This window comes from Argiope bruennichi, chromosome X2 (assembly GCF_947563725.1).
Source record: "Argiope bruennichi chromosome X2, qqArgBrue1.1, whole genome shotgun sequence".
Classification (NCBI taxonomy): domain Eukaryota; kingdom Metazoa; phylum Arthropoda; class Arachnida; order Araneae; family Araneidae; genus Argiope; species Argiope bruennichi.
In genome coordinates this window covers 57,443,689-57,458,032 of record NC_079163.1, presented here as the reverse complement: position 1 = coordinate 57,458,032, position 14,344 = coordinate 57,443,689, and the positions used below count along the sequence as shown (strand labels likewise).

General features: G+C 28.0%; 1 protein-coding gene across 1 annotated transcript in view; it reads left to right on the top strand.

Moving 5' to 3' along the window:
* The window catches only part of LOC129960076 (uncharacterized), a 40,211-nt gene extending 27,328 nt beyond the window's left edge, over positions 1-12,883 (top strand). The window contains exons 2-4 of the mRNA XM_056073166.1: positions 1,205-1,349; positions 5,320-5,529; positions 5,616-12,883. Coding sequence (XP_055929141.1) covers positions 1,205-1,349; positions 5,320-5,528 — 354 coding nt within the window. The 3' untranslated portion in view covers position 5,529; positions 5,616-12,883. The remainder of the gene's footprint in view (positions 1-1,204; positions 1,350-5,319; positions 5,530-5,615) is intronic.
* Positions 12,884-14,344: the final 1,461 nt, after the last annotated feature.

Here is a 14,344-nt window from a genome sequence, read left to right as displayed (position 1 = left end):
CAGCCATATAAAGATGCAATGCTTGCAAATATGAATAAATATGTTTGAAACGAAAAAAAGCGAATTATTATTTATATGTATCGCTGTTATAAGAGATGAACCAGTGCATTTAAAAGTATTGAATGAAGCAATTAAATTGCCCGGTGCCGTAGAAAATAGATTTCCATCTCGCATCACTCGCTATTGATAGTTAACTAATTATGCTTTAAAATCAAAGTTTACAAACGATATGTTTATGAAATTTTAAAAAAAGTTTCCCGAATGAGACTTGACATGTAGGTATTTATCGCGCAGTGAAAAAAAAAAAAAAAAAAGATATTCTTTTTATAAATGTATAAGTATAGTTCAGCAACGGATTGTAAAACCCTCCGCGTTTTTGCGCTTGCATTAGGATGTGTTTAATTCTTCAAAATAGGGGTGAAAAGAAAGATGAAAGAAGATCTTTAAAATTTACTAGTATGTAATAGGGAATATCCCAGGTCAAAAGGAATACCGGAAATGCACTCTTCGTTCCGCGTCTCACCCCTTAATGAGATGGAGTCGAAATGTGGTCGTCTCAGAATCCGTTGACGAACTATGCCTATTTGTGTGAGTTCATACTGATTGCTCGATATTCATACTAGTCGTCCAATTAAAAAAAGTGATTTATTTATATTACTGAGCTTTTCTTCAAATTCTTAAAATTTCCATTTTTTTTTTTTTTTTTCAATTTAATGTTTTGCATTCAACTGCATTTTTCAAAATAATAGGAAAAATTTAAGCTCATGTACATTCTACCTTCTACATATAAACAGTTCGCCCATTCTGGTAAATATGATTAACTGTGCCACTCATGATTTTATTTCTTCAGTCTGATTACACATTTGGAAAATGACAGAAATGAATAAAATCTTCGATGAAAATAAATGTTTTATAAGAACAGTTGTTTCTACCACGAATATGTAATAATTATGTTAAAAATGTAGTTCGGCATGAAATTGCAATCAAGAAAAAATTTTTTGTTATCCCTTGTTTCCTCCTCTAATTCTTTGAAGTATTCTGAGTGTTTCCTTCCTTTAATTTTGTTAAATTATGCTCATGATGAATAACATAATATCCATAATGTATTCAGTGCTATACTTCCTATGATTTGGTAATTTAGGATGTCAGTAAGATTAAATATGTGTGAATAAAAAAGAATTACATTTATTTATTTCTTTAATAGTTAAGTATCCAGTTTGATGACAGAGCAACATCTACATTTGAGTATCCTTCTGAAAATGCTAGTCCTTCTCCTAGAGAAGAGGTTGATTCCTGGAAAAATTCTTCTTTCAATTCTCCAACGGCCGTGGGATCAGATTCCAGTTCTCGTAAGTACTGATAAGTTTCTTTCTTTCGAGACTTATGATTATTTTCTCTAGAATCGGTAATAATCATGGTATATATTTTTAGTTATTTAAAAAGTATTGAATAAAAGAAATTTGTATACACATTTGTATACCTTGTTTTAATGTTAATGGTATCTTATTGTTAATCGTATCATCGTATCTTATTTATAAAATTGTAAGTTTGTTAATGGTATCGTAATCGATCATTTATTAATGCATCGTATCTTGTTTATGAAATTGTAAATTGAATAGTTTCGTTTTTAACCATTAATTCGTTTAATCAGAAATTCTCTAAAATTACATTGAATTAGCATGGCATGTTGACACATTTCTTTTGTATACTAGCACAGTTTTTCTTTATATACTAGGTCAGTTTTCCTTCGTATATTACACCTTTTATATTGTCAATAATTCTTAAGACATTTGGGTTTGCAAATTATTCTTCCATGATATAAATATCGTTATGCAAATTATATTTCATATTTAAATCTTAATTAATCATTCCAGATTTAGTCAAACCATAATAGTTAGTTTTTTTCATTTGATAAATTTACATTTCATTAATAGTGTATAAAAATGATTATAGAAGCAATTTTTCTTCCTTGATGTCTCAATATGCGTAATTTTTAATTACAGAGAAAATATTATTTTCTGTTCTTTTTCCTCTGGAAATTTGAATGATTTTTTTCCTAACTTAAATGTATGTCAGTAATATCATTACTAATTTGTTTTAGAAAAGGAATACATCGGACGAACAATTGTGTGTGTATGCTGGAGGGGAATTGTCTTTGTTGGATAAGCAGATGAATTGCTCGATCACTGAAACGAAATGTAATTGGTTGGGGTTAGAGGTCCTACGAGGGGGGGGGGTGGCACCTCGTAATTTAGGAGGAGAATCTTCTGGCATGGTAGTTGAAGGGTGCACTAAAAGGTGGTGGTCTGGCTCGTCCCATCGCTGACGGGATGTACTTCCTTAGGGAAGTGCTGTACCGTGGCCGGTGATGGTCCGTAGGACTCAATCACTGTTCTCGTCAGTGTTGTTGTGATAGCGGTTTGATCATTCAGATTTTGCTGTGTGCCTTCCGGCGAGTCGGAGTATCCAATTTGTGCTTGTGGTTTATAACATAACAGGTATTGTAAAAAAAATGTTGCCGTTTGATCTCGTCGAGTTTAATTTTAAACCTTCAACGACAAATACGGTAGTGAAGTAGAAATTAGTTCAAATTCCGTAGATGAATCATATGAAGCAAATCATGTAAAATATATTTCAGCATAAAAATACATTATTGAAATACCAAAAATATTAAAATAAACTCAAATTTTGCAGTAAGAAATAAACGAAATAAAGCTATGCCAGAGGAAATTAATACAGAATAGAAAGGTTTGGGATTGGGGCAAACCATATTTGAATATGAAAGTTGTAAAAAGCAGGCGGGTTTATAATGTTAAACATGATGAGAAAAATGTGAGGAAATTTCAAAGTTTTAGGTAAAGACCTGGTGTTGATTTTACTGACGTCTTTGCATCACTTGTGAATTTTTATATAACATTTTTACTTGTTTTGTTAGTATGCACTTTATATCGATTTTAAAATGGTTCCACCTTAAAAAGAGCTTTTTTTTATTATTATTATTTGGAAGCCTTAATGCTCTTATGTATGTGAAGCAACCTGAAGGCTATGCGGTAAAAGGAAGCGAAGATTATGTTTGTATACTTCATAAGTCTTTACGGTTTGCATTAAAGTGGGAAAAAGTGAACTTAGAATTAAACCAAATTGTAATAAAACTTGGTTATCGTGAAAATTAACTGTGACCAGCTTAGTTTATAATCAATGTAAATTTTGAGCTAAAAAGGAATTCTTTGGATCAGAATACAGACATAAATAAGCTTAAGGTAAGATTAAAAAATTTTTCTAAAAGGCAGGTTACATTACCTCTTAAAATAAGTTAGGTCTTAGCAGATGGAGTAAAGGAAAACGAGATACAGGAAACGAACTCGATGAGAAAAATACTATATGGAACTTTAATTGGATGCTTATATTTTATTGCAAATAGGGCTACCGGATATTGCTTTTGCCAGAAACACAATGTCTCAATTTTGTAATGAATATACTTATCATCATTCGACTGTTGTTGCTATATTAATTTAAGTATTTGAAACCAGGTATTATGAGACAGATTTGCCTGATGCTCTCAAATCTGAATCTGTACACATAGTGTGTTAACTATGTATTCAGATTCCAGTAGGGGGTGTAAGTTAAATGGAAGACATTCTCCAAACAGCTGCATTGCCCTTTTTTTTTTTTTTTTTTTTTTTTTTAATGTACCAATAATTAAAATGGTGTGAGTGACTGATGGAGCCGAATGTATGATATACAAATGAATTGGTCAGTCTCTGAAACAAAATCTAATTGTTTTCCACAGCTGGAAATACTGCAGTATTTTAGCATTGTGTTCGGTTATCATATCACATTTCTATTTGTGTTTTTAGTACTCTTTCTGCAGGCTGGTTGCAAGGAATGCTGCAGATTGTTAATTATATTCTTTTTAAACTTCTTCATTATAATGTTATATATTTTATCTACTTGGTGTTTAAAATGCACTAATAAAATTGGGCAGTATGAGCCATCATTAATCATAATCATATTTGCAGTATTTTTCAAAAGATATTGATATTAATAGGCGTAGGACAAGTTAATTGCAGTTTACTTGGAACTTTTAGTGAATACTTCCATTTAGTTTTATTGAATATCTTTATTACCAATTAGATAGTACTGCTGATGCCTTCCCAATTTAAATGGATTTATTGCCTAGCAAGCTAGACACTAAAGCTGTTAAATTTATAGCATTGGTTAAGCTAGTTCAAAAGTAATTAAATATGAAACTGAAAAAAAAAAATGCATTGTTAATTTTTCATGTATAATTATTTCCTGAATTGTGTATGAGTGTCTTTGCTTAGAACAGTTGTGAAAAAGTTGTCATGTGACAGTCTCATCTTCTAAAATTCAAAATTTGTTTGCTTATATGCATTAATCTTTTCTGTAGCCTAAAATATGAGTTTAATTGATGATATTAAAATCAAAATGCATCTTAAAAATGTTATTGATTTCCCACAAGTTTGCATTGGAGCAAAAACTTATTAAATGAATGTGTGTGGCATATGCCTGGAGTTATGTAATAAGCTGAGAAGCATTAACAATTATAAATATTTCTGAGAAGATTACTTTCATTAGCTTTAGATATAAAATTTTGGATAGCTTGATTTTTGTATTTAAGTTGTACTATCAGTTTTAGATTTTTTGATTACTTTAATTAGCCTTTGAAATGTTCTTCAAACTTTTAATATTGAAAGTAACTCACCATGAAAAGAATTGATAAAAGTGAAAATGTGTGAAGAATTAAAGATAATTTATAAAAGGAAAATTCTAGTTTTAGTCTTTCAATTGTCATATTTCGTTTGAAGTGTAAGTTGCCTATTTCACTTGCAGTAATTTTGTAAATCTATTAATTTTAATTTTCACTCCTATGTATTTGTAAAATATTTGTAACAGACTTATATATACATAAACAATAAACCATATGTGAGAGATGACAATTGGAAAGTCTTTACTTAATTTACTTTTTAAGTAAATTATATTTTAGTGTGCCTGTGACATTCTGTATTTCATATGGGAGGATCAATAAAATTTATGCTTAGTGTTATGTCCTATAAGTCTTTAGTATTCTAAAAATTTGCTCACTTTTTACATTTAGTTTGCTTTTTAATGTTACCAAAATAAAGTGGCCTTTTTTAAAAAATTATATTTTCTTTGCTTTTGTACTGTTGACTGTGAACATTTTATTTTCGAGAATATAATGTTGATTTAAAATATGATTTTAATGGTACCAATTTTTAGAACATTAAGATGTTATTTCATGCATTTAGCTTGAACTCCCTTTTCTTCTACTTTTAGGATTGGGATTATCAAATTATACACCCCAAGTTTTGAGTGGTAGTCATGAATTCGAACTAGGTGTTTCTCAATCAAACCTCAGAGCTGCATCCTTGTCTGAAAATTGTCAAAAGGCTGATAAAGACCTTATAGTAGATGCAATTATTCCTGCCAATCCTGATGACACTGGAGGCTGGTCAGCAACTGAAACTGCAGATATTCTTTTTTAAAGTTAATATTTGCATTTATTTCTGCATATTTTTCATTAATTCAAAACATTAGTTCTCCATAATACCTGATTACTATTCTCTTTGCAGGAATGCCATCTATGAAGTTATGCTATTTTGTGCAAAGCAAAAGCTGTTTCATAATGACACTGATATTACTGACGGTGAATAAAGTTTTCATCATACAAGGGTTGAATTAACGTAGAATATTTCTTATGCTTACTATTTCTATCAGTTAAAAAAAACTAAAAGTACTATCATGTGTCCCCCCCCCCTTTAGTCTGATATTTTCTAATTTGGAAATCTATAGTTGTTCACCGAGTAACTGAAATTTTTAATATGCATCTGTATGCAGATACATTAAATTCAGTTTTGTTGCCAAAGATTAGAGAATTTTAATTTAAAGGTGACATTTTTCATTTTGCATATTTTTTATATGTGTATATCAGGCACTTTCATTTTATTTATGTGTGAACTGCATGTTTTTAATACTGGAAAATGCATTTCCGTTAGTCACAAAACATTTTATGCAAAGTTCATAAATGACTTATAACTTTATATTACCAGTTGTCAAATCCTATTTAATTTACAAAATAAAAAAATGATTCAAATGAATATTTATAGGCCATATATATAGAATTTTACTATTTGATATTTCAGTTTTAGATGTAGAACAAATTTTATTTATTCATTATGTGAAGAATAAAAATTTGGTTCCTTTATTTGTCTTCACTATTTATTTAAGTTACTTTTTGTGTTCTTTTTAAGCAGTAGTCATTTCTCTTCATCTTATTTAAAAGCTCTCTTCCCATTTTTTGCTTGTATAATTTATTCATTCGGTAAATGCTGTTTTGCATTCTATCCTGAAGTATTAATATAAGATGGAAAACATTCAGTGAGATGTTTGGTGAAAACCTAAGTTTGTTAGTTTTGTAATGTTGTAAATGTACCTCAAAAATATCAAGAAACCCATTCTGACTTTCTGATATAAATCTTTCTTAATTTCCATAATTGTTTACGATAAATATAGTTACATTCTTTTTTAAAGCCATAATCCATATATATTCATGAAAATTTTGGCTGAAACGAAAATTCGAATGAAATTAGAATTTCTTTTGAGAGTTCTGTTTTTATTTGCTTCATATTGATTGCACTTTCATTAGTATTGATTGATTCAAGTTCAAATAACTCTTTTTACTAATAGCTTATCGTTTTAGATATTTCTAATCACTTGTTCAGTGTGTCAAAGATAGTGCATATTGTTGAAAATAGAATATTGATTTGTCATTTCCCATTCTTACATTTTATTTGTAGATTCTTATGCCTATGTTGTTGTAACTTTATTTAAAAAAAGGAAATCACTTTCAAAAGGAAAAAAATATATTTTTTATGGAATTTGTTTAATATTCATAAGGTGGGTATTAGTGATTTGTGCTTTAAAAAAATAGATTTTATCTTGTTATTTTTATGCAGCATTTCTTCTGAATTTTAAAAATATCTTTTTTAAATTAGCAGCTTTCTTCCTGCATTAATATCTTCACAATATTATTTTTCATGTAAAAACAGAAATGCAAAAATAAGAACTTACTTTGAAATATGTTTTTGCTACACGATTTCACCCATTTCAAATACATTTTTCTGCCTTTTGAAGTAATTTTAGAGAACTACTGATTGTTATATTGTGCTCCAAGAGTTTAAATATGCATTCTATTTATGTATACATATTTTATGAATATGCCTTGCTGAATTTTTGCATTTGTAACCCATCATGTGGTGCTATATCAGACTTTGTAAGCTGTTCTTAATAATATGTATCAAGCATGTATTTTCCTTTAAATACTTCTTCTGAGAATACTATTTCTGATTTAAAAAGTAAACTATTCTTATGTGCGACGACTTTATCTTCTGTCTTGCCTTGATTATGTCAATGCCTTACATGAAATAATTCACTTGTAAGAATTAGCATAAACTATGCCTTTATTCAACATAGATGCCATAATTTTTGGAATTTTTAAAATGTATTCTGGTATATATTTTAAACTTGATGAATATTGCTCATCTCAGCTAATGAGATTTTTTACTTTTTATATTATGAATTTGGTATTATTTTATTAATATTTAACTTTTATAGTGTATGGTAGATACGTAATCTTTGTACAAATGAATATTCAACTAACTGTTTATCAAAATGTAGGTAATTATTATTTTAAATATTTCTGATGCATTATGAGATGTTGTAATGTGAAATAACTTATCCTGTAAATGGTATACCACCCAATATTTTAGATGTTGCTTATATGACAGTTTTGATAACATAAGCTGATCAGTAACAGAAATTGAATCTAAGTTTTTTACTTAAAATAGATTTTTAGTTTTGAAAGTAATCCACAACTTGCCTTATCTTTAAGCTTGTGACTAACATTTTTTTATATATTTAAAAGGAAGTACTGTAAATAAGTTTAGTATTAGCAGCAATTGTTTTGGAGCATTAAATGGAGGATCGGTCTTTAACGCTAAACGTACCGATGCACTTGAAAAAGCTAATTTTACCACTCGCAGTACGTTTAGAGTTAATCTTCTTATATTTTGTTCTCAAGTATCGATATTTTACATGAATAAATTTGCCCCGAACGAGCAAATTCTTCCATTAACTGTACATTCCGTCAAAAATGTATTCGAATTTTCTTATTGCTCACAGTCTACAAATCGTAAAATCAAGCTAATTGTGGCATTTGAGTTAATAAATTATTTATGTTTTCTTATGAGTCCATTATTGTACTTATTTTCAAATTTCCTTGGCAGCTCTCTCTCTCTCTTCTTTTTATTCTACATGATTTGTCACATAAAAAATTCTTGGAATCGAACTTTTATGTAATTTTCGGTAAAACAACCGAAGATGTACAAGAATAAGTCTTATGTGATGCCTCCATATACATAACTTTTGAAAATAGGTCATATTTATAACTTTCCAGTGCCTTTTACATTTCATTCGCAGTGACTTAGTCATTCATTTTACCCCGGGCGTATCTTACTTTGTGGCTATCCATAATTAAGATTGAGATATACCCATTTGAAGTCCCTCCCCCCTTGTATATTGGAACTGCTGTGAACTAGAATCTCGAAGATCGCATGCTTCGACATTTCATTATATCGCTTTTTATATATAGATTTTTTTTTTAAAGTTGTGGAATATTCTAAAAACATAAATAATTATATAAAATAAAAATATTTCCTTAGTTTTTTTTTTAATAGGCAAAAATGGTAATTAAATGGCTGTAAATGCCAGTTTGATTTTTATGAAGTTTTCACCAAACGAAAATTAATATCATTTACGAAAATTTTGGATGTGGCATTTATATTCAATTGCTTTTTAGTAGGAAAAAAAACGAAAATTAAAAATTTGCCTTTTGCAGCTTTAATTTTCTATTTATTATTTAAATATTCCTTGTATTAACTTTTTTAAATCTTGTTTTGCATTGAAGTATTTCGTCATGCTTAGTTAACAGGTTAACTGCAGAATTTATTCCTTTCATATATTTATTATTTTCCTTTTATTGTTTCATGTTTATACAAAATCGTATTTATACAACTGTTTCCATCAAAGATTTAACAACTAGGATTATCCTTTCTTCTGATCCTATTAAGTTTCTATCCTCTCTGATGTATTATGTTTAAAGTTAAGAAAATTGAATCGAATGTTTGTTGTATCGATTTTTACGCTTGTTCTCTGCTCTGTGTATCATAATTATTTTGAAAAGGAAACATTAATTATTTGACTAATTATTTATTTAAAATGTTCAATTTTTTTATTTCAGCAATACTTTTCCCCCAACTAATACGTATAATAGCTCCTCGAAAAAGATGAAAATGGCAAAATTCGGCATGTATTAGAATTTTCTGTCTCTTGAACTATTGAGCTGAAATTATTTAAATTTTGCACCTCGATTTTTCAGTTTCTGCTTTTCCGATTAGCATCTAAATTTTTGTTTTATTAATAATTTTTAAATATAATTAAAATTCTAAAATATTTTTTAAATATGAAAAAGTGCACAATTTATTTGTTTAATTAACAATTTAATGGAAGGAAAGAATTGTTTTAATTGATCAGTTATATCTAGGGGTATATCGAAAAATCTGCATATTTCATTTAACGTTACTATATTCGAATTTCAATTTCTCATAAATTCGACACTCGTTTCATTGAAATAGAAAAGTTTTATTTGCATTCGAACTAATTTTATTTGCAGAATATGAATTTGCAATTTAAATTGGTTGTTTCCATTAAAAAAAAAATTAGTTCGCATGAAATTTTATATGTAGATGTCCCCCGGCAGAACCAAAAATTGCATACATCTTTAAAGATCATTTTTCTAAAATGACTTTCTTTTGATTTTAATGTGCGATTAATAGCTTTTGAGTAACTAGTAACGTTCCGATACATTTTTGACATCCTGTGTTATCTTCTTTTATTTGATTTAATAGAAGAAATTGTTTATTGAAGTCTGTTTTATTATTCGATGCATCGATAAATTTTACAAATGGTTAAACTTCTGAAATCAAAATGGTGAGTTGCGTTGTGATACTGTTACCTTTTAAATCATTCCAGTTTGCTAATATTTTTACTTTTCTTATGGTTTGTTCTCTCCTCTAAATTAATCTGTTCTTCAATTCCCGTTTTTCTGCTAACTTTTAATAGATAAAAACATAATCAGTGACTTTTCTAATTCTACATCTTTATGTAGCCACAAAGCCATTGTGAAAATTGTCCCCATATTGTTAGATGATAGAAGTGTACAACTAAGAACATTTCCTACTTGATCATTCTAAATGTAAATATTAATTATATCGTGATTATTTTAATTAAATACACTTATTTCATCTTCTTGATTTAAAATAGTATCTGAAAAGTAGTTACTATTTTTGAAATGAAATGCGTTTTACGCACTGTGTTGTTAAGTTTCTCCTCTCTTCCCCCATACTGCTAAAATTCTTCATAGTGAACTTGGGAGCAACATTTCTTTACTATGTGTAGCTTTGTCGTTCTTGTGTAATTGTAACTAATTTGTAATATTATGAAACAGTCCTCATTTATAGAAATGCTGTGGTAATAATCGGACAATAGCCTAAATATTCATAAAATTGTATTAAAAATTATAAAATAATTGTGCTGAAAGGTGAGGTTTAATGTAAAAGTAAACTTTTTCAAATGTCTTTTTCAATGCATAATTTACCATTTATAATGGATTAGCTTCGTCTTAATAAATTATTTTGAAAACTTGAAAACAAGGCATGAATTTTGGCTGTTGCTAAAATATGTAACTTTAAATTGAGAAACTGCTCCGACGTAAAAATATGTACTTTTTATTTAAAATATACGTTTTGATAAATAATAATTTTTGTGCTGTGGGAATTCTGTATGATTTAAAATGACTTTTCTTAGAATACTTCCAATCATCTTTTAAAGCAATACTGTTTAGTAGATATATCTGTGATGTTTTTCTTTTGAATGAAATGTACTTTTAATGCTGTAAGTGTTTGAAAGTTTGTTGTGTATGCATATACTGCTTATACATATTTAAGATATTTTTGTTATAAAAATTGTGCTTGAATATAACATTCTAATTCTGTAGGCATTTTTTTAAGTATGAACATCTAATTGTTTATTATTTTTAAATTAAAATACAAAGAATTATGCTAATATATTTTGGTTAGAAAATTTTCAGATCATTAAATTGTTTTATAGTTGAATGTCTTTGATGTTTCACAATTTAAATAAGCGAAACTAACTGAATAAATATCTGCAACTTTTCTATAACTTTTGAATAAATATCTTCAACTTTTCTATAACTTTTGAATAAATATCTGCTATCAATTTATCTGCAACTGCATTTTAATGAATGCATTTGATATATATGTATTTTGTGGTAAAGAACGTCATTTGTTGAGAATTGTGAAACATTTCATAATTTGAGTGATAAATAATAAAATTTGGTTACAAAAGTAAATTTTAGAGAAAGTTAATTTTTTCTTTAAATATCAAAGCTGAACGATATCAAAGTAAACGATTTTTGGAAGAATGGAGAGTTTATATATTTTTCTTTTTAATTATTTTGTTATGGTTCTTAGATGTTTAGAGTTACCGTTTGGATTCTTGTGCTGATTATTTGTTAGCTATATGAAATATCTGATAGTTTAAGTGATAAATATATTTTATATAAATTTTTATACTCTTATAATTTAAGCATTTTAATTTTTCCAATAAAGCTTTGGGTATTGTATATAGATTTGTTGTATCATTCTCTAGTTGTATAGTTTTAGAATTTTTTGTATTAAATTTTATATAAAACTGTGCACATAAATGTTATTAAACCAAAGAAATTCTTATTTGCTTTTATCTTTGGAATAATATATAAATCTGCACTTTTCCATTTGATATGAAATAATGTTTCCTTAATACTATTATTTAAAAAATTGTGTACACCTTTTTGTTTGATAAATGATGAATATTTGAAATTTGAATTGCAAGTTCATTGTTTCCTAAGCTGTTATTGTTTATTTGCATTCATGCTGCATTTGTATCATCATCATTTGAATTAATATTTGTATCTTGGACTTAAATAAAAGGTGGATGATCAAAATATATTAATTCATATTGTGCTCAACTTGAATTAAAATATTACTTCCTCTTGTTTGAAGACAGGACTCAAATTTGTTTGTTTTTTGTGAATGCCAAACCACTTATTTTTTTATGTGTTCTGGTCAACATATTTATTATTTAAACTACTTTTTTAATTATTCTAATATAATTAATGTCGCCTCTCTGTTGTTATTTAATGATTGCAATTAAAAAATGATTGGTGAATGCAATTTTACTCTGTCAGTATTGTGTGTTGAGAAATAAATTAATTGTTTGAAGTATATATTTATATTAGCAATTCATTATTTATACAAGAAATAATTATCTTTCCATAATAATTTAATTTTGTCTGAATAGCAATGCAGCTGATATAAGAATTAATGTGATGGAAGTTTTGCCTTCCAAAAAATGTATGTATAATACAGTTTCTGCCTAGTCATTGTGATTTTTCTGCCAAAATATGAGTAAGTCAATTTTGTATAAAATTTTGTTTCTACTTAGTTTCTTGATTGTATATTTTTCAAATCTGTTCACATTTCTTGGTTGCATTTCAAGATATAGTAGAATGTAAGCTTATATGAATTTGAACTTTTATTTAATTTACATGTAAGGTTATATATTTAAGTAGGCATTGCTGCCTTGCAGTCAGAAATATTTGTTATAGCTGCAGACATAATGGATGACATAATTTTTTTTTGTATGATGTTAATAAATGTGCACATTGAATTTAAAAAGTTTATAATATTTATTCACACTGTTACTGATATTTCATAACACTACACAATTTTTTTTAGTTTTACCTTTCTTTGGTGATTAAGATTCTTTTTCTGTCATTAGGATAATATTATAACCTATAACTTTCTTCGAAAATTTGGAAAGAAGGTATTTTAGTTAAAAGCATGCCATAAAGCGATATTATGGGAAATTTCTTGTTCAATATCGTACTTGTAATAATAATTCATCCAGGGCTGCTGTTATTTGTTGGACCAATAGCTCCCATTAGAGGCCCCACATCAGAATGCTTGTAAGTTCACTGTAAAAAAGTTCCGAGTACATTTTTATTATTCGAATTTTCTCAAAATGAAATCGTATATCGTATTGTTTATCGATCAATAATACTGAAAGTTTTCTTTAATTATTCGCTTGCAGGCCTACAATCATAATTTTTATATAGGCACAAGAAAATTCATCTTCAAAAAAAATTTAAAAAAATTATTTAGCCACCTCTCGTAAGAACCCTACCCTTCTTGACAAAAAGTTTAGCATATCTTCCGCCTTGATTCCAGCCGCAACAGTGATGAAATCTGAGTAATCATTGCGGCCAGAACTTTTAATAGAAGATGTTAAGCATTTGTAACGAAAAATTTCATACTATTTTATTTAGAAAAGGTAAATGAAGTTACAGCATTTATCTGCTGGTGCAAGTTATTACCTTTCTCTCTGTCTCGCTCTCTCAGACACAGGAGCTCATATTGGGTTATGTATGCCATCGTAACAAGCTGATTAATCTTAGTACTGGTATAATTCGATGATGCCATTGGTTTACAGCATTGATGGAAAAGATTTTCGAAGTAAACTGTTGTAATATATTTACTGCTGGGAAATGCAGTTGTTTTTACATCAAAGAAGCCCCTAAATTCATATTGAACAAATATTTTGCATTGTTACAAAGTTTAGGATAATGGATTAGGAAAAAATACTTGTGGCTCAATTCGGAAAGTGACTTGAAACGGAAAGAAAAAATGTTGTCATTCAAATATAACGATTTTTGCACGAAACTTACTTTTAAACAGGTGCGTTAAATCATTATCATTACAATGAAGTTTGGCAAAATGTAACGTTTTTAATTCTAGTTCTTAGGCAATTCGAATTTATCTTGCTTAGTTTGAGATCAAGTCTACACATAATCTTTCTAAAATAAGCTAATTATTTTCATTAATTAAATACAACTGTTCTTTATGTCCTCAAAGTGTCCAAATTCTTTGTCTTCAATCCTCAATGTCCAAACAGTGTTTGAAAGTTCTTAATTCGGGAGAAGTTCAGTGCTATTCAATGAATCTAGTAAAAAAAAAAACACCTTTTTTAAACTTAATTAAGCTTATTAAAATTTCATACTGTATTTATTTATCACGTATTATTTATTTAAAACTGAAATATTATGAATGAATCTTTTTTTTTTGTT